The following is a 21,385-nucleotide window of genomic DNA, read 5'->3' on the forward strand; positions in this document are numbered from 1 at the left end:
CGAGATGGCCCGCATGAAGGCTGAGGCGGAGACTCTGAAGGCGGTGGGGCTGGAGCGGCCTAAGGAGCAGCGGAGGTCCTTCCGTTCCTCGGGCAGGCGCTACACCAAGCAGAGGGGCCAAGGGCGTCAGTCGGGCCCCCAGCAACAGCCCCAGCAACAGCAGCAGTACCAGAGGCAGCCCTTTCAGAAGCGCCAGAGGGGCAGAGGCCAGCATCAGTCCTCGGCGGGGAACAAAGGCCCGTCCGGGTCGAAGCCCTGAAAAGTTACTTCCCCCTCATCCGTTACCCGCTCCGGTGGGGGGAAGTATTCAACACTACCTGGCAGAGTGGAGGACAATAACACAGGACAAGTGGGTGCTGAATATTGTTTGCAATGGCTACTGTCTTCGTTTCACCAGTTCGCCTCCACAGATTCCACCAGTGCGCTCCCTTTACATGGTGCGGGAGCTCCAGCGGGAGGCGGACGTTCTATTAAAAAAGAAGGCGATAGAAGCTGTTCCTTTGAGGCAAAAAGGAAAAGGTCTCTACTCACGGTTCTTTCTCGTAAGAAAAAAAGACAAGAACGAGTTCAGGCCTATTCTGGATCTGCGTCAAGCAAACAGGTGGATCCGCCGAGAAAAGTTCCGTATGTTGTCCCTGCATCAGATTTACCCTCAGTTGCATCGAGGAGACTGGCTGTGCGCCATAGATCTGCAGGACGCTTACTTTCATGTGCCGATCGCACCGAAGCATCGCAAATTCCTGAGGTTTCTGGTAGGCAACAACCATTACCAGTATTCCGTACTCCCGTTTGGCCTGAAGTCTGCGCCACGGACGTTCTCCAAGTGCATGGCAGTGGTCGCGGCACACCTGCGGAAGACCAAGGTGTTTGTGTACCCTTACCTGGACGACTGGTTGATCAAAGCGTCCACTTATCAGGAAGCCCAGTGCCATTTCAACAGGACGGCGGCTTTGCTTCACCGTCTGGGGCTGCACATCAACATGACGAAGTCGGTGCCGATCCCTGTGCAGTGTCTCCAGTACTTGGGGGCTTCAGTCAATACCTTGACTGCAAGCGTGTGTCCTTCGGAGGAGAGACGCTTATCGATCCGTGGGAAGGCTCTGCATCTCATCTCAGCCCGCTCTCCTACGGTGAGGACGGTGTCTTCATTACTGGGGTCGATGGCTTCTTGCATCTTCCTCACCCCCAATGCACGTCTGCATATGAGGCCCCTGCAGGAATGTCTGGAGGATCAATGGGACCAGAGGAGGGGGCGTTGGGAGGACAAGATCCAGTTGTCTCAGCACGCTCGGCAGTCTCTGAAATGGTGGTGTTCCCCAGTGAATGTCTGCAAGGGGACCCCTTTTCACAAGGACATTCCGGCCCAGACCATAGTGACCGATGCGTCTCTCCAGGGCTGGGGAGCGCATTCGGGCCCTCTTCAGATTCAGGGGATATGGTCGCAGATGGAGACGACCTACCATATCAACTTTTTGGAACTCAGAGCAGTACACTTGGCCTTGAAGGCGTTCCATCCCTCCTTCCGGACGTCCTCCCTGCTGGTTCAGACGGACAATACTACGACCATGTATTACCTCAACAAGCAGGGGGGCTCCCGGTCACGCACCCTGTCTCGGGAGGCACAGGCGATCTGGAACTGGCTGGTGGCCAGGAATCTGACGATCACGGCGACCCACCTGCCGGGAGTGCAGAATGCCCAAGCAGACGCGCTCAGCAGACTCGTTCAAGAGAACCACGAGTGGGTGCTAAACGACGATGTGCTAAGAGACGTCTTCGCAGAATGGGGCACTCCGGATATAGATCTGTTCGCCACGGCAGAAAACAGCAAATGCCGCGACTTCGCGTCCAGGTACTACCAGCCAGGGACGCTGGGGAATGCACTATGGATCAGCTGGTCCAACAGCTTTCTCTACGCCTTTCCACCCATTCCCCTGATTCCGGCGGTGCTGATCAAGCTGTCGCAATCCAGAGCCAGAATGATCCTGATTGCTCCGGAGTGGCCGAGACAATGGTGGTTCACCGACCTTCTTCACCGGTCTGTTCTGCCACACCGGCGCCTGCCGTGCCGGCCGGACCTCCTCACGAAGTTCGGAGGGCAGATGGTTCACCCCAATCTCTCGTCCTTGAGTTTGGCAGCATGGCTCCTGAGCTAGTGCAGTATGGACACTTGAACTTGCCTCAGGACTGTATGGAGATCTTAAAAGAGGCTAAGAGACCGTCTACGAGGACCTCCTACGCCTATAAGTGGAAGAGATTCTGCTTATGGTGCAAGGCGAAGGACTTTGACCCTACATCCTGTAAAGAAGACGTTATTTTGCCTTATCTGCTGCAGTTAGCTCAGTCTGGGCTTAATTTCCAATCTATTAAGGTTCATCTCGCAGCTCTGACTGCGTATAGGAAGGGCCCTTCTCAAACCTCATTTTTTCAAATCCCTGTGATTAAGGATTTTTTGGAGGGTTTGCGTAAGGTGTTTCCCCCTGTTAGAAGGCCCTCTCCACCTTGGGAATTGAATGTGGTGTTATCTAGATTGATGAGGGAGCCTTTTGAACCTATCCATAAGGCTTCGCTGCAGCATTTGTCTTGGAAGGCGGCCTTCCTTGTAGCCATTACATCGGCCAGGAGGGTGAGTGAGATTCAGGCTCTGTGTTGCCAAGAGCCGTATACTGTTTTCCATGCTTCTAAAGTAGTGATGCGTACCCATCCTAAATTTTTGCCTAAGGTGATATCAGATTTCCATGTGAATCAGATGATAACTTTGCCTACGTTTTTTCAGCATCCTTCCTCTCCGGCGGAGAGGTCTCTGCATTCACTTGATGTGCGTAGGGTGTTGAAATTCTACCTGGATAAGACGAAAGATATCCGCAGGTCGGATCAACTGTTTGTTAATTATGGTTCGGTAAGAACTGGTTTAGCTACCTCAAAGCAGTCCATTTCCAGATGGATTGTTTCCTGTATTCAGCTTTGTTACCAAAAAGCTAATAAAACATTAGGGGGTAAGCCTACAGCACATTCGACTAGAGGAAAGGCGGCTACCACCGCTTTGCTTAGGAATGTTCCCATTGCTGACATTTGTAAGGCTGCCACCTGGAAGTCAGTCCATACGTTTACAAAGCATTACTGCCTGGACTCTGATGCTAGGGCAGATGCGCAGGTTGGACAGGCTTCGCTAAGGAATTTGTTTGCACAGTGATTTGTTGCTGGTTGGTCTTACTCCACCGCTTCTTGTTGGTTGGGATGGGCTTGCCATTCTATTCATAGATTATGACTATACACAGAGATCCCCTACTACAGAAGGAGTAGTTTCTTACCTGTAACTCCAGTTCTGTAGTAGGGGTATCTCTGTTATAGTCATAAGCGACCCTCCCTCCTCCCCGGTGGAGTAACCTGACGGTATCAGGCCTGTTGTTATACACCTTCAAAAAGAACTGAAAGTAACTTGTGTTGGCTGTGCATCCTGGGATACCGGGGGTCTCTGGAGAGTTTCTTAAAGGCACGGTATCCCTTTAGCAGACACATAATGACAGCCTATAGGGCTTGTCTGTCCACCCCTTCCTCTCTATTGTTTAAAGGGATTTTGGTGAAGGGAGTGTGTGATAATAAAGGAACATGTCAAATGTGAATAAAAATGACATTTCAACTTTATTTTGGCGTTTGTGTTCACTTCAGAGGAAGTGCTGGCCAGTGCAGCCTTGTGGTGATTAGGCTGTATTATTTTGTCTGTCTCTTAAGTGTCTTTGCAGGTTTGCAAATGCGGGACAGCTTAAGAGATATTTTTGATTGCTCCGGGGTCCCCGCACATGGGCGGGGATTATTCATAGATTATGACTATAACAGAGATACCCCTACTACAGAACTGGAGTTACAGGTAAGAAACTACTCCTTATACTTTGTTTTCTTCAGTGAATTTCAAATTTTTTTTTAACATAAAGTAATATCTTATTGCATTATTATTCTGGGGTTCATGCATTTGATTAGTGTTGCTAAGGAAATAAATAGTACCTTATGTCACTGATTTGTATTTTTATGCTTTTTGGAGTGCCCTTTACCACACTGTTCTTTGTGTGTAGGAGAACTTTTGGGAACGTTTATAATGATCAGTTTGCATCCCTTCAATTCCATTGTGTTGAAGACCTTGGGGTGGACTGTAAAGTCTTGATTCCTGTGCATTGACTCGAGTGAGACATTGAAATTGTGAGAGCATGGTTTCGTATTTTGCTTTTCTGTCACTGGTTCTGATGCGAAGTAGTGTCAAGGTACTTGTGTGCGCTTTGTAGAACGGTAAGTCATTTTCTAATTTTTTGAATGTGGACCAGCGCTGTTGAAGGAGCCATGAATTAACCTGAACAGTCTTGCGCCTTGTTGTAGAGCAAGTAAAAAAATGTCTTCATAAGGGCGAGAAAATCATGTCCATTTCATTATTACATAAGGAGGATTAAGTGTTAGACACTTATCAGAGGTTAAATTAAATGCAAAGTGAAGTTTTAGAAAAAGATGGTTAGGTCGTCCGACCTCCATATTTTTTTTAAACAAGTTGTGTGGTAACCGGTGTAGTGAAAATGCTGCCAAGTGAGAGAACTCCCTCGCCGAAAGGAGGCAGGCACCTGAATTAAACTAGATAAATATTTCAGTAAAGTGAATATCTGGATTCTGTTAAGGGGAAACGGTGTAAATAGCAACGGTTATTATGATTGTAGCCTGGCTGAGATTCAGGAGACTATGGCTACGGTGGAACAACGATTGGCAAACTGGGGAAATCCTGAATTTTGACTTGCATTTATCCTCTCTTAGTGGGGCTTCTGAATGTGTGTTGGTGTTTTTTGACATGTGATGTTATGTACTTCAACCAGAACACGCTAAAAACAAGTATTTATTTTAAATGTGTTAGACCTTCAGGCGATATTTTTTAATCTCGAGCACACAGGTAAAACCTTCTGTGCATATTTTTCAATAAACACCAGTACTGTCAACGCTGAATAACATCCAGAGAAGGGTTTGTTTCAGTTCAATGCAGAGATGCAGTTTGCCCTCAGGATTGCTTAGTTTTCAGTGGAACACACGGGATCTGCTGTTCTTCCAATTTTTTCTGCACAAAGCGCTGGTTTTGCCAAATGTTTTTCAGTAGTAAAAAATGTAGTGAACCGCACCAGCTACTTTTTGATTCAAGCATCATGGACGTTTTGCGACGTCCTTACGTTGAGGCGTAGCATTGGTTGACGTTCCTCTCTGTTACCATCGTAATTAAACCTACCTTCTCCCTTGCTGGCGGCACGCAGGCGTCGAGGTCTCGCGCTTTTCCAAGATGCTCTCTGAGTTTTATACAGCGAATACTATTTCTTTGCAACATTCACACAAACAACAGCGTTGGTGCCCTTTGGCTGCTATTAGGGCACTTATCGCGGTTTGTTACGAGGGTTTTCCTTCTTTTTAATTTTTTGTAATGTTATTGTCTATTGAATGTGTGCATTTCCAGTGAATGGATCGAGATCTTTAAAAGATATTTCACTGACAGTCTCGTGTCCCTTGTGAATATTGTGCGCGCGCGCTCTGAAGACCCACCCTGTGTGAAATGTGAATGCCCATTATGCCCACAGTGGTAGAATCTCTCCGCGCCCACCTGGCTTGCATTGGCAGGCTTTCGACAGACCAGCAGCTTTGATTAAGTACACCGCACACTGCAAGACCAACCCAGGAAGTACACATTTCATCCCACTTTAAATTCCATATCAGTTGAGCTGGGGGGAAAAAATCAATGTACGCACGAATGCCTGGCTCGCATTTTAAAGCCGTCATAAAATATACAAACCAAATAAATGTTAAGACCTTCAAAATCTTAAGATTTGCGTCCTTCTGCCTGATTGCGCACGGGGAAGGAGCACACACCTGGGAGCCGGCTCCCAATTGGCAGTCTTTTGTGAGCTATAATTTGCCTAAAATTGCGCACTGAGCATAAGCTTTGTTTTCTAATTGATTTACGGTTTGAGCCACTTATACCTCGTCCCCTACTGTCCTGCACACAGTGCCAGCGACTACATTACAGTGAGAGATGATAAATTACCTCGCACTTGTGATGCTAATGCGTCAAGAGTAAAAATGGCTTTTTACATGGGGTTTCATGTATTGGGAGCGGTAGATCTGTGATCCAGGCACTCTCCCATTTCCCTCTCACACAGATTTGATTGCTTGGTTACATGCAGCAGCCCACCACGGTGTAAGGGGAGATATTACAGGATGGAAATCGTGAATTTCTATGTAGCAGATTCATTTTGTTTAGCACTTGTAAATAACTTGTAATGCCAATGAGAAGAGGTAGTCGACACCCATGAAGTGATCGCAGTCTGCACTAACATTGTGGAACACACACAGGTGAAGAAGGCTTGTACATGCCAAAAGGAATTGCTGTAATGAAATTTGGGACCCATAATTGCATTTCTAATCTTAAAAGGAACGAGCACAAATTGAGTTTTAAAAGATGTGTTTAAAAATACCTTATGTTGCAGGGTAATCCCAATAGTCTATATAATGTAGATTTTGTTCTTATTTTCATAAGAAAATATGCAGAACCGTAACAGGTAATGAGACCAATATCAAAAATGCATGCAGGGCCATATTTGAATTTGAAGATTTATTCTGTTTGTAGTTCTGATAACCTTTGAACTGAATGAATATTAAATGACAGCATAAAGCTCACTAGTCGCTTCACTGAAGCTGTCTGGCATATCTAAACCTGAGGAAAAATTGGTTATCCAAATACCTATTGTCAGAAAATTCTGTTTAAGATTCGTTTAGGATGCGTTGATATTTTTGAAAAATATCTTGTTTAGATGGTTGCTTACTTCAAAAATTTGAATTTGCTCATTTTTATTCTTAAGAAAACATGCAAGTTAATTTAAATTGATAGCAAATGGTTCACTTGTCTTGCTCCTAAAACTACATGTACTGTGAACGCTATTTTCTTGCCTCTAAAATTTGCATTAATCCGATACATGGCATATTTATAAAAGTAAAGCCATTCTGTTTTTCTGTTTTTTATACATGCATGTAAATTAGTTGAGCAATTAGAATAAATTTTTTGTTTATCACCATACTTAAACACGTTCCTTTATGCAGACTTTTTTTTTAGGTAAGTCTCTTATGGCTTGTAGTCTTAATATAATGCTGAAAAGATCCACTTTTGTAAAAGTGATTTGCTTGATGTAAATGTGCTTTTGATTATCGGGCCTTCTGAGCCAAGCACCGTTTGGTTGGGCAGAGGGGCCTGGACGTTGTATTATAATGTGTATCTATATTTGTGGAATTCAATAACATCAAACTCGGTTCTAAAATAAAATAGAGAATTGTATGTTGTTTCTACTTAACAATGTATGATACCAACCAGCAAGCACCTTAAGGTGAGACAGTACCTTACAATATTCCGCTTCTAAAATTACTTTTTTTTCCCTTCTTGCTATTCACTTTGAGTTTAAAATAATGGCCATTTCACAGTCCCCCTCGCATGTCCGTAGTCAGTAGCTTGCCGAGAAGGCATGTAAGTTACAGTATCTGTTTTTGTGCTACTTTTGTGGGCTCCTGCCTCGGATGCAAAGAATCCGCTTTATACTGCCTGCTTGGCACAACAAATTAAATTGACAGTGATGTATGGGGGCATAATAGCATGATGATCCCTCTGTAGCGCGGCTGGACGCCTCCTGCTTCATTTGGCTCTTGTTAGGCAGCTAAATAATGAAATTCTGCTGGCTGATTTCTCATGTTCTTCTTCCACTTTTTCTCTCCTCCTTTTCTCTCTGAAACACGAAAATCCCAGACCCATCCAAATGCCAACAAGCTGCCCTTGAAGGACTCGTTCACTTTCGATGACTACAGGTTGGTGGACTGCTTTTTAAAGTGGATCTCAATAGCTTAAAGAGAATGGAAGAAAATGCTTTAGTGGGAAACATCCCGCTGTGACAGTTTAAAGCACCAATTTACACTGCTACACTGATATGCTTTTAGAAGTTAGATAATGAGTAGAGTGAATGAGTATGGGGAGCATTTTAATAGGCATGTAGGAATAGCTATTAATATAATGATGTTGGAACACTTGCTCGGGTATCCGAGTGAAACTCAAGATTAGTGCGTATGTGCAGGAGGAGGGGGGATTAATATTTTAGCTTTTGTACGTTTTCACATGAAAAGAGGGCATTGTCTGCCTGGCCTGAATAGTTATTACATCACTTTAAAGTACTGCACACTGGTGATTTGTGTGTTTTTTTTGTGGGAACATTATGCTTACCGAACCTACTGCGGGATTTTAAGTGCATCATGGGGTATTATTTAGTCTCCACGGGAATTGATGCTGCACACTTCCAAGGTTTTAAGGCGTGAATTGCTTTCATGAGCAGGAGAAGGAAGGAAGGAAAGACTGGATTTTAGGCAGTCGAAATAAGGGGAAATTAGTATCTCAGTATTGGTGAAGACCATACGTGTTTTTGTCTTTAAGTCAAGGTAGTCAAACCTTGGTCTGATGGCCAGAGCAATGCATATTTTAGGAGCTCCACACATATATTTGCAGTAGACAACTCGACCCGGGATTCATTTATGTAGCTCAGCCGTTACCTTGCAAATGGGGTATGGCTCTGACCCTTGTGGTATAACATTTGTCAATACTGCTTTAGTAATATATTGATCACAGTGAGTTCTCCAATAAAAGGACATTACCAAAAATCAAGTGGCACTGCAGATATAATCCACGCTTGTTTTTGCTACTTGAAAAAATGAGGTTTCCAGTGCAGTCACAATGTTTTGCCTACGCTTTAGAGAATGTTATCCTTCTTAATCAGTTACAATTTAAAGAAGTGTTTCAAGTTTATGAAATGTGCATTTTTGGAGATGTTGAATGCCGGAACTAATTTTCACTGTAGAGTGATTGTGTGCATTTCTAGGATTTTTATTTATTTATGCCTAATCTATATTTCTCCTGCAAAATTCAGCAAATGCTTATTCACTACTTGTATTTTAAAAGATCAGACATATTTTTTGAGCAATTGCAATTTAAATGACTTAGTTCTCTGTTCAAGAATGTTTAAGTATCTTTAATTAAAAACTTGGATAGGTAACAGTTTCAAGCCATCCTCAACTTGGACCCGCTCTTATTGTACCATGAATTGGCATACCCAAGAACTCCTAAAATGAGTAATGAAAAACATCAGAGTTGTTCTAGAATATACATTAAGACTTACTTTCTGGTAAACAGCGCCATTGTAAACACATCTTTTACCACACATTAATATGTTCGAAGAGATGACGACCGCCACCATCCCTGCTCCATGGTGTGCCTCATTTGTAAACACCTTTCTATCTGAATCCATAGGTTTTTATTATTGGGTCCAGCTAACCACATTGTCCTGCAATCAATATGATTTGTGTTTTTTGTCATGTACTTCATTCTTTAGTTACACCATCTCTTAGCTTTATAAGTGGTTAGTAACTCCTAATGTAACAAAACTCGGGTTTCTGATTAAATGCTTTATTGGCTTTTCTACCTTGACCGATGGTCTTTAGGATGCCAAAGAGGAATTCTGAGCCAACTTGCCACCAGAACAAAATGTTTACTTGTTATGTTTTGCCACAGCCCGTGATCACGATGGATGGACTCTCTAAAGTGTCACTTTTTACACCTAATTTTAGTAACTGCATTTAAAAAGGGTCTGATCCATTGGAAAATATTATAAAGCAAGAGTCGAACAAGAAAAATAAAATCACACTATTGCCTTCTTCAAACTTTTAACCGCAGCGGGTCACAAAATTAGCTTTTATACTGACATTGCAGAATTACATTAATTATGTTCTAAATTTTATGTGTGAGCAGTTGAAAGTACACCTTTAACACTAGAATGTCCTAATTTTTTTTAAAAAACATATTTTTATTATATTTCCAATAAAAACAACAATTGCAGCTTCTGCAGCTCAGCAACTTATTTAACATAATATATTGCACACTGCACCTTCCTGAACTCGCCTCCCTCCCCCCACCCTCCCACCAGTGCGCCTTAAAGGTTATACAGTATAATTAATTACCAAGTTCCCAGTGCAGCTTAACAATTTTGTTTAGTAGGGGCACTGCTGTACTCGAGGTTGCAGTATCACACCCAAGAACTGTCGCAATTAGCCCGCAGCAAGTTGATCCATCTATGCAGTCATTTGGTCTGGGGTTTCCCTCCCCTCTTCAAGCAAGCCTGCCTCCGAATCTGTGTCCAGTATCTGAAGTGTTGCCACCAAAGCCTCCCATGCCCGTGCTGTCTCACATGCTTTGTCGTTATTCATACGTGAGGCTTGCTGCAATCGAAGTATGCCCTCGTCCGCGCCCATTTAAGCATTTCTGCCCTCCATCTCCCCACCTTGGGACCCTGGTGTGACTTCCAATGCATAGTAAGTTCCCGTTTAGCCAATACCAGCCCCAAGTCTAGGAATTTGCTAGTTACTTTTGTTCTGGCAGTGTGCGGAAACCAATGGAGTAGGCAAGTACCCGGCTCAAGTTCTATCGTCCTTTCAGTAACAGTGTTCATGATGTCCAACACCTCCTCCCAAACGGTACCCAACTCCGTGCAACCCCACATCATAGGCAGGAAGTCCGCTCCCTCTAGAGCACACCGCGGGCACTGAGCCGCCGCCGCCTCGAAATACTGATTAATCTTCGCGGGTGTTAAATATGCTCTATGCAGGACATAAAACGGTATCAATTGAAACTGGGTGTTTCTCGTGCATTTCCATGCTCTCTCAACCAGATGAGCCCATGTCTTCTCAGGGATTTCCCTGCTAAGATCCGCTTCCCATTTCCCCTGCAGTGCTCGCAATGGTTCTAAATTTTCCGTTAGCAGTTGACGGTATAAACACGTAATAGCCTTAAATGTCCCCGCGGCCATTACTACATATTGGCACGCCATTGAGGTTCGCGGTTCCGACAAGCCCTCCCGCCAGTGATGCTGGACTGCGGCAACAAGCGCCGAATGCAGCAAGTAGTCTCCTCGTGGAAGGTCAGAACAACAATGCCTCATTCTCATTTAAACCCCCTAATACCTGTATCCCCAGGGCCTCCCAGTTTGCCAGCGCTGTCCAGTCCCCACCATGAGGGAGTACAGTACACATCCCCAGCGGTATCTCCGGGGCATATGGGCGAGCGAAACCGGCCCTACGCTGACTCCGATTCCAGCACAGCCTCATCGTCCGTTCCTCAGTCGTTAGCAGCTCAAGACGCACCTTCTGCTGCATTACTATAAAGGATAAGATATACCGCGGGACCCAACGACCCTCAGGGCCCTCCGGGCCCCGAAACTCCCTTGCCACCGCCTGTGTGAGCCACTGCAGTTGCGCCGCTAAGTAATACCCCTCAAAGTCTGGGACTGCCATGCCTCTGTCTGTGCTCGGTCTTATCATCGTAGCCATTACTACTCGTCTCCTGCCTGCCCCCCACAAAAACCTGCAAGTCCGAGAACGGAGCTGTCGGAACTCAGTGCCCGGGACCCAGATCGGCAAAGACCGAAAGTAGTATAGTAAACGTGGCAACGCCACCATCTTCAAAAGCGCCACTCACCCCGCTACTGAGAGTGGCAGTGCACTCCAGAATGCCATACTACTCCTGAGGCCGCGTATGGCCCGGCCTAAATTGCCCTCCAGCAAATCATCGGAGGCATGATAAATATTGGTGCCGAGATAGGGCAGACATCTAGGCTCCCATCGGACCCCCAGCAGCTGGGGAGCATCCTTCATTGTCTGGGCCACTGGAAATAACTAGAATGTCATAATGATCTTTTATAGACTATAAACCGACTCCAATATTCATGTAAATTTCCTTTAGGATGAGATAGATGTAAGAAAAGTAGTTTATCTAAGACATGTTTTTTCTCTGTGATGCGATCCAGTATTGCGGACAGCTCCAGAAAAAAACTTAATCACAAATGACTGAAGCTTCATATGTAAGTGGACCTTCCCCTTAATAAACTGATTCGGAATTAGAAGTGCAGATAAACGTGTCATAAAAATGGTTTGTATTAGAAAGCGTGGAACTCTAGGTGGAACTTTCCAGAGGCAGATGGAAGCAAGTGGAAAGCTATCAGGTAAACCTTTTCCATTACAAATATAATTCCTATATAAAGAACGTAATTAACATTGATCATCGGCTAAGGGCTAGCCATTCTCTCCACCTCTCCCTCTCCACCTCTCCACCTCTCCCTCTCCACCTCTCCCTCTCTCCCTCTCCCTCTCTCCCTCTCTCCCTCTCCCTCTCTCCCTCTCTCCCTCTCCCTCTCTCCCTCTCCCTCTCTCCCTCTCCCTCTCCACCTCCCTCTCCACCTCTCCCTCTCCACCTCTCCCTCTCCACCTCTCCCCTCTCCCCTCTCCCCTCTCCCTCCCCTACATCAACTGCAGGTCCAGATGTCCCTTGTACATCAGCAAAATGTTTGAGCCGTTGCTCAGCTCTTATAGATAAGACAATGCTTTGACAGTAAATTATATTGTTGCTGGAGTATGATTTTACTTCGAAAAAACAAAGACTGGAGGCGGTTGGCAAAACAGGAACAGCTAGTTTAATTAAACACTTCTGCCGGGTGTGCAACCCTCAGAAATGGGTCTGAGAACTGTCTCAATGTACAATCAATTCGTGCAGGCTCATGTGCAGTTGTGGGTACAATAAAAGTACATCCGGCTATCCTTGTTTGGTAAAGGAATGTGGGGCTTGTCTTTGGAATCATAAGTAAAGCGTCTTTGATAACTAACAAATGCAGGTGGCTTGACCTTGCGTGGGCCAGTGGGTAGTGTGTCCAGATGACCGGCATGAGAGCCGCGTGATTGCTGCATGTACTGTGTGTGCTGTGTCCAGATAGGCTTTGTGTTCCTAACTCCATGTGGCATCTAACTTTATGGTTTTTGGGAATGCACGCACCCCTCTGGCCATGTGTGCGTTATTGGGGCCAAATTCCCTGGACCATTGTGGTGTGACTGTGCTTATCTGGGGGATGGGCCTGAGTTTCCTGTTAACTAGTTTCTCTGCTGGCTACCTGCCACCTCACCTGTGACCTGTCAATCAGTTACCGCAGGCCTGGGTTGCAAAGCCTGCTTTATAACATATTTCGAGTTGGGGTTGATGGAGAGTTCATGATGGGCGAATTTGATAATCGCGTTGTGATTTCGTTCATATATGTGAGTGCACTATCATAAGTTTTATCATCGTGTTTATCAATATCAACAATATAGCGTACTTGGGTAGTACACTACATCTGTTTTGGTGCAGGCCACCATGAAGACTGTATTACACAGGGTATTAATTTTCTCTTGGTGGCTTCTAAGATGGAATTATGGCTCAAACACAGCACTTCTTGTTGTAAGTTGGTGGCAGGGACAGACCAGATTGAATATGCACATGCAAGTAAATGTTCAAACCTGTGTGCTTTTATGCCCAATGTAATTCTATGGGAGGAAAAGTCAAAGATGCATATAAGTTACGTGCAGTTTGTTTCAGGGGTTCACCTTCTGGAATCAGAATAGTAGTTGATCAAGGCTCAAAGTACTACCAGCAGTTTTTCGGGAACCACCGGGTTCTACCGGGAGTAGGGTGCGGTGGGGCTGCTAGTTGGCCCGCTACGGAGAAGGTGGGCCACCTGAAAAGAGGCGGCACAGGGTGGCTTGCAGGTAAGTCATAGGGCTCCCAAATGGGTGCTTTGGTTGCCATGGTTCTTGGAGCACAAGGGCACAGTCGGTTTGCCAGGACCCAGGCCGGGGGGGGGGGTGGGGGGTATAGGTGCAGAGTGGTTAGGTCGGTTGGGCTGGTGCACAAAGATGCACCTCGTGGTCAGGGAAAAACAACTGCCAGGGGCAAAATCAAGGCAGCTGGGCCTCTCTCGAAGTGGGTCTCAGTGATGCGGACATCCCTTACCGGCTGCTTGGTCCTGGTGCAGTGAGGATCCGGGCTGGACACTCACTGTTGGCGTTTGGTGCGGGGCGTCTGCTATCCCCGGGGTTGAAGCTCCATGGCTCCGGTTGGTCCTGGTGTCACAAGTATCTTTTCTTGATGGTCTGCACCATCGGTCAGGCTGGGGAGCTGCAAGGCGTTGAACCGGACTCTTTTTTTTTTTTTTGTTTTTGTTTTTTAAGTTCCATGTTTATTGCCACACAAAATCTCAAAGATTTGTATACAATTGTACTATTTAAAATGTGGTTATCAACAATTTAAATAAATTTACAGAGAATAATATAAAAACAAAGTAGACATTTTATACCGCCACGCCCTCCCGAAATACACAAAAGCCACCGACACATCAAAACACAGTCGCACAGAGGGAGGTCCAAGGTGTACCCCATTTGGATTTCCTTTCATGCCCCAAGAGTTCTGCATCCACATGTAACATCTGCAACCACTAAATAGATGTGAGATTTGGGCCTGAAAGAGAGACAGACACCCCATCTCCCTTGGTTTTTCCCAGTGCCTGCCCTAGGTGGGGACCTGATATTACAGAAAACTAAAACGGAATAAAAAGAAATCAACTCTGCCTCAGTGCGAAAATAGAAAATGCAAATACTATTCAACTTTGCTTCAGTTTTAAGGTGATCAGCTGAGGGTCTTTTGCAAGATCAATGAAAAGGGTTAAAATAGCACAGCTACCAAGAAATAAAAGGCATATAAAAACATCACATGGTTTCCCATCTACTGCCTTACTTTATCCAAAAGCCAAAGATTGACTTTGGTGATTAATATAAACACGTTAAATAACTTCTTATCAACTTGGCAAAAGCAAATTTACTTTTAGGGAACACAGTACTTTTTGAGCTTGCTTGATACCCAGTGAAAATAACTGCAGAGGAGCTTCATATGGACAGTGGTCTCCTAGTTATCAGGTCACAAAGCAGGCCCAGCAGATGTCAAAGATGTAACCAATCCGAAACTCATGGGACTTTGGTATGGTGTGCGAGATGCGGAAGCATGCAGCGGTTGGACAATACCCCGTAACATAAGCACCGTAGCATCATGTCTAGGTTGTTTTAGGCCTCCCCCCTCATATGGCTTGAACATGGGCATATCCGTAGTCTGCATGGATCATGTTTTTTTTCAAACTTCTTGTTTGAATTACACGGACGCTGGATTTGATGTGAGGAGGCTAATGAGTCAGTCTATGACTGCTACACTTGGTGGTGCTATTGCGGGAAGGATACTGCCCGTTGGGTGGTCATTTCTTTCTATAAATGATAAATCATACTGGGTACCACCTTTAGTGCAGTGATAGCAGCTGGGGCACCAATGATGCTCTAAGCCGGAGACGAGGAAGAAAGTATGGTAATCTAATGTTTCTAAAAAGCTACGTCTGACTATAGGAAATGTCATCATTCCGCGAGTGGTCTCCTTAGAGCAGACCCCACCATGCTGAAACGGTTTCAGAGCTGCACCCTGCCCGAGAGGGTAAACAGACTGGGGGATGTGGAAAGAAATCTCTCTCCATCAGGTGAATGTCTATCAAACGTTTTGTCCTCTCTCCACTTCAGCAGGGGGCTGAGAGTTCCATATTCTTGAGATGGAGGGAAAACATTTGAATAAAGAAAAATGCAACACTTTCTATGGGAGAGGTAAGAAACCAAGACAAGCAGAAAAAGATTAATGAAGTCAAGGCCTTAGGGAAGACTATGAAAGCAATGCTATCTATGAAGATTTTGAAACCAAATTTAAAATGACTAAAATAGAGCGCCGGCACTAACCTCACTCCTTTGCGACAAATTCAATAAAAAAGACTGGCGTTCTTTATAATACTAGTAGCTCTCCCAAGGCTTAGCTACTACAGAACATGCCAATATGGTGCGTGCTAGGCATTTCCATTGACCCAGTCCACACATCTCCAACAATCGCCAGCTGGACCTGAACTCGGCAAAGGCAACAGCAGCCAGGCTTGGATCTCCTGGAGAACTTGGCTCTTGCTCAAAAGATACAGGTCTTTAAGGATGATGAGACGTGCGACCGGTTCAGGCAGGTTTAACGTTACACCCCCCCCCACCCACTGCAAGTAAAATCCCTGTATGCACCATGCGAGTCAGGTCTATTTCTCACTCTGTATCCCTGCCTTTGAGCCAGGGGAGCACCATGCCAACATTCAGACGTCTAAAGGAGGTAGTTATTGAGTGGGTTCCAGCGGGGATTCTTTCCATGTGCAAGGGGTCGAAACAGACTTGTAAATAAAACTGACACTGTCACCCAGTAGGGCTCTCGGATGAAAAGAGCTACCCGAGAGCCCAGGTGGTCTTCAACCCAGGTGGATATCTCCTTTCCAAGTTTAAGAGCTGCTGGAACCAGGGGTGTCTTCTTCAGATTGCTTCAAGCGCTTTTTGGCTCGGATCTCATTCATGGCGACTTCGATCGATCTTGTGTCACGTTTATTGGCCACAGGAACGCAACCATACGCCTTGTTGGCCTGGAGGGTGTGGGCTGCATCCTTGGCAGCATCTTTGCCGATGAGGTGGCTGTACTTGTCCTTGTAGTTGCTGTTGGGGTTGACCATGGCTGGACCTCGCATTGCATCTTCTTCGGCCTCCCTTTGTGCCAACTCCTTCAGTTTCCTCTTTTCTTCAGCTTTTTGAGGGTCCCACTCCTCTCCGCTGCGATATGCTTCCAGCTCCTCATCTGATGGTGCAAATTCCTTTTTGAAGATCATTACATATCGGCTCTCTTCGTCATCACCAAAGGAAAAAGAAGCCAAGCCTGCAACTTCCACAACATCATGCAAGATACTCCTCTCCAGTTTCCCCATGGCACAGAATTTCTTCTTTATTTGACCAGTGTCTTGAATGAACTCGGTCACTTCTTTCTCCATCCGTTTCCGGAATTCCACTTTTTGGCGTTTTTCATGCTCCTGCATTTTTTCAATTTAGCAGCGTGCTCACGGGCCTTCCGCCGGCTCTCCTGGTCCCCCACGGTGGGCGGCCGCTCCATGGAGCTCAGGATTGATCCCGGACCGGACTCTTTTTGTTGGTACCTGCGGACTGCAGGGGAGTAGATCCTCTACTCCAAGGTAGACTGTCGGTGTTTGTTGAAGTGCTGGCAGACTACCCAAGGCTTTGGTAGTTCTCTAGCTTGCAGGACGAGTCACTCTGTCGCTATTGTCAAGAGAGGGCAGATGACGGCAGGGTTTAATTCCACAGTTCTGCTGCAATTCTCGCCAGGCAGTGACTCTTCATCCTTTTTCTGTTGATCCATCGAATCTGAGTTCTTGGGTTCAGGAGTGACACCTAAAAACAAAATTTAGGGGCGTTTATTGGGAGTGACAGGTAGTAGCCCATGGGCTTACCGACCTTAGGGTGACTACACCCTCTATATGACCACTTCCTGTGGGAAGAGGGCATAATGCTGAGCAAAGGCATAGAGCAAAGGCTAATTCCTCCCAAAACAACATGGAGGAATCTGAAAAGTGGGGTCTGCATCAACTGGCCCAGCCTAGGGATAGTGCTAGCTGAGTGTGGGCACACCTATTAATCAAACTATTTTTCCCGCCTGTCTTGTCACCATAAAGTGGGGCCAGAATTGGGGGGTGGGCACCTCCACTATCCGGAGAGGCCCGGAGTTGCATAACAAAGGCGGCAGGGCCTTTGTAGCTTCCCGCAATGGAATATCCATCCAGCTTGAATGAGCTTTGCACACCTCTGCCTCAAGCAGGCTTTGTTCCCGACCATCAAGAGCAAAGGTTCTCAACTCAGGAGGCCGGAAACCGGTCTATGGTGGCTGGCTGGTCGAGACCAGTAAATCAACACACTAGTAGCCAGTAGGTTTTCAGGCGGCACCTCTAAAGTGTTCTTTCTGTGCATTTATTATTAAATCCTGCACAGGCATCAGCGTGGGTTTATTAAGATGAGGTGTTTGGTACCAAACACCTCTGGTTACAGTGAAGCCATCCTGTTGCTGGGGAACTCATAATGACGAGTGTCCTGGGAAACTTGTTATGGTTTCCCTGTGCACTGGCAATATCTAAGGGTGAATTTAGATATCACCAGGACATATCCACTCTATCAGATATGCCCTCACATGGGTATAGTGCGCCCTTATGGCTATAAAGGCTGCCATAAGGGTATATCTGGGGAGGTTTGCACCCAGTACACCTCACCAGGGAAGAGAGTGGACTAAACAGTAGGGATGTCTTTGTTTCTTGGTGGGTGGAGAGGCCCCTTGGGCAGGGGCCAGTGCTTCCCCAAATTAATGGCAAGATACTCTTTCTGCCAACCCTCTTGGGGGGGCAGATATGGTTGTTAACCTTCAGTTGGCCGACTGTGAGTGGGATTGGAAATCCCACTAGACAGCAGGGATTAATATTAAGAGGTGGGGTACCCCTTCCTGGCATAGGGCCATGTCCCACCCTTGCAACACAATCTTCTAGCCCTACCTGGGAGGCAGATTGAATTTTTGCCCCAATCTGAACTGTGGGAATATGTAGAAATGCCACTAGACCCCAGTAAAAATCATTTTTGAAGAACAAAGAAGGTGGTGGGATAACCCACTCTGGAATAAAGTCATGCTGGCGTTAGCAGGCATCGGGCGTTTCCCTGCGAGGCTGGAGGGGTGGGGGCCCATTTTTTAGTGATGGGGGAGCAGTATTGCAGCAGCGTTGCAATATCGGCCCCCAGTAACTAAAGCAGGAGTGCTTCATGCTTGCACCACCGCCCCTCACCTCAACCTATGGGGGGCAGGGGGGGGGGGGGGGGCTGGTCCGACAAAATTGCCTGGGCTGCTTTGGATTTCCAGTCCGGCCCTGCATGCCTCACCCGAGAGGGGGCAATAGTCTCTATACCCCCCCCCCCGGCAAATGTAGGGGTAGAAAGTCCACTTGACATCTGCAATTTTTAGGGGGTGGCTCACCCTGGCGTGGGGGTCATCCCCCACCCCAAGTTGTCAATACATTCTTTGTACCCCCGGAGATTAGGGGGGTTTGCTCCAAACTGCCCCCACAGGAGTGGGCAGGGCGGTAGAAAGCACATTAAAGATGAGGGATTTTGAAGGCAAATTTTTTGCAAGGGGTGGTGTTCAAGCATGTTCCCGGTTTGGAACTGTGTACTTTACTAAAGCACTACTATACAAGTACCGATAGTCTTCACGTTGTAATTGAATTTAAATACATGTAAGCATCATTGATTCATAAAATAAATCAACTTCCTCAGCATATTTTATGTTGCTGCATTTTATTCATAGTACTTAGTGGTTAAACATTAATCCAACTCAGTGATGATTTTAAAAATTTCAGTGTTTTTCCCCAGTAGATTTCAGGCCAACTAAGCACTTTGTCGGGGGAGGGGGTAATGGGGTAGTCCTTGTCAGGGCTCGAAAAATGTACTCGACCGCTCGCAAATGCGAGTGAATTTCTTGAAGGGTGAGCCAGTTTTCAGGCCTACTTGACCGGCCTGGCGAGTGCTATCTGCCACTGCAGTACCAGGTGAAGGCTCTAGTGGGCAGCAAGTACGACGGGAAAAGCACAGGCAATCAAGTGCACGCACCACCTAGCATAGCGGTGGTGGTGCGGTGCGTGGTGAAGGCTCTAGGGGGCAGCATGGTACGACGGGAAAATGCAGAAAAAGCTGAGGCAATCAAGTGCACGCACCACCTAACATAGTGGTGGTGGTGTGGTGCGCGGCCTATCGTTTATGTGGGTCCAAGGCCGGCAATCTTGTAGCGCGAAAGCGCTACCAATGATGGCCCTGGACTGATGGCCCTGGACATTTTGGCCAGCCCCCGCGCTGTGCTGCTTAAAATGCAGCAGTGACTCAGCACGCCACCAGGCGCTCCCTTCACTGGAGTCGGGAGTGCAGGGCGATTTGGCTTTCAGTCTACACAGGAGAGGTGAGTCGCAGTTTTTTCCATTGCATATATATATTGTATGTAGTTTTGTTGGTTACTTTTGCACTAATAGGAGGATCGAAATTGAATTAGTGTCTTAGAATGGAAATGGAAAATGCAGACTGTCAGATTTTCTTTAACGTGACCAGGTAGCCCCCGCTTTGCAGATTGCTTTGCTTTGCAATCTGCTTTGACCTCCAAGGTAGGTTTCTTTAACAGGTCTTGTTTTTTTAAGCGCAGATGTCAAACCTGGGCTTGACAACTATTCTTCTAATGTCAGTTCTAAATATGTGGTGCCTGACCCATGTCCGTGTCACGACAAGAGGTTTTTATTGTCGTGTTGGTGTAGCGGTTGTGTGATGGGGCACTAGAATTCTTTAGTGGGTGGAAGAAGCGCCTAGAGGGGAGGGTTTCTCTGCAGAAGGATGGAGGCGGATTGGAGACTGTCCCGAGATCTGAAGGCGGAATGGTTGAAACGATGTGTCCTCCAAATAGAGGTTTACATCTGAGGCCCTGACAAAAAGTGGATCAGGAATCCCGTTTCGAGGATTGCATTTGAGGGGCACATTTTGTTTGCATGGGCTTTTTGCCCTCTTGATGTGGAGCAGTTAAAACGGAAGGGCGAAAATCCAGTCTGCACGACGGAAAACGTGTAAATTTGTGTGCAATGTACGTTCATTTACCTAGTCTAAGGTGCGGATTGTGCAGATTGTGTGACCGCTAATTACCACACCCCTGCAAACGGTAATGAGCAGGAGCGTAAATTGCACCCACATTTGTGACTCGTTTGTAATAGCGTCGCCATCAATCTCTTGTATTTAGAGCCGGGAGAAAAAGAAATGCTGTAGGAGTTTCCCCCCAAAAAGTAAGTTTAGGCCTAGAGTTAGGCTTTATTGGGAGAGGGGGGAGTGAGCTTCACTAGTGACATCGTAGATGTTGTTTCCGTAAAGAGATGGTGCATGCAGGGAACCGCCTCAGCTGCGTTGCTAGAATCCACAGGGCAGACCCCAATGTCACATTAAAACTAGACTATTGGTTTTGTCAGTGCCTATTTCTGAATGCCAGGAGTACTTTTTGGAATGATTTGAAGGTTGTGTCCATCAGATCAGAGAGACCTGGTAGCTATTATTTTTGCTGCGTGCTGGTTATAGGGAGCAGGATTTTTTAATATGTGACAGTGAGTGTGCCTGACCGGAGACGTTTTAACTGCTATGTGCGTGCCTGCCTGCCTGGCTTAAGCCGTGTTGCAGCTGGCCCGCTGGTGATCCCATGCATCTGTGGTGGGTAAGTTGATTACACCCTTGCCTCCTTTTCTTTTGTTAGTCTTGTTGGTGCATTGCTGTGATGTAAGTCCACCTTCATAGTAAGTTTATTTGTGAAGCGGAAATCCTGTCTTGGGAATTTGGAACAACTGGTGTGTCCTAGTCCAGTGCCAAAATGAAAGCTGTCCCATATGAGAGCAAACTGTTAAAATGGCACAAGTGCACCTACATCACTGACGAGCAAGTGTACATTTGTGCAAGTATCTGAGGGCAGTCTGAGAGTGAGTTTTGTTGCAGA

The 21,385-nt window shown here is 46.1% G+C and overlaps 1 protein-coding gene across 2 annotated transcripts in view; it reads left to right on the forward strand.

Annotated features, from left to right (window-relative positions):
• Positions 1–21,385, forward strand: part of SETD3 (SET domain containing 3, actin N3(tau)-histidine methyltransferase) — a 452,863-nt gene that overhangs the window by 270,503 nt on the left and 160,975 nt on the right. For both annotated transcript variants that reach the window (XM_085626427.1, XM_085626428.1), the window contains exon 7: positions 7,802–7,860. In XM_085626427.1, coding sequence (XP_085482553.1) covers positions 7,802–7,860 — 59 coding nt within the window. The remainder of the gene's footprint in view (positions 1–7,801; positions 7,861–21,385) is intronic.

The sequence above is a fragment of the Triturus cristatus genome, chromosome 9 (assembly GCF_964204655.1).
Source record: "Triturus cristatus chromosome 9, aTriCri1.1, whole genome shotgun sequence".
Taxonomy (NCBI): Eukaryota; Metazoa; Chordata; class Amphibia; order Caudata; family Salamandridae; genus Triturus; species Triturus cristatus.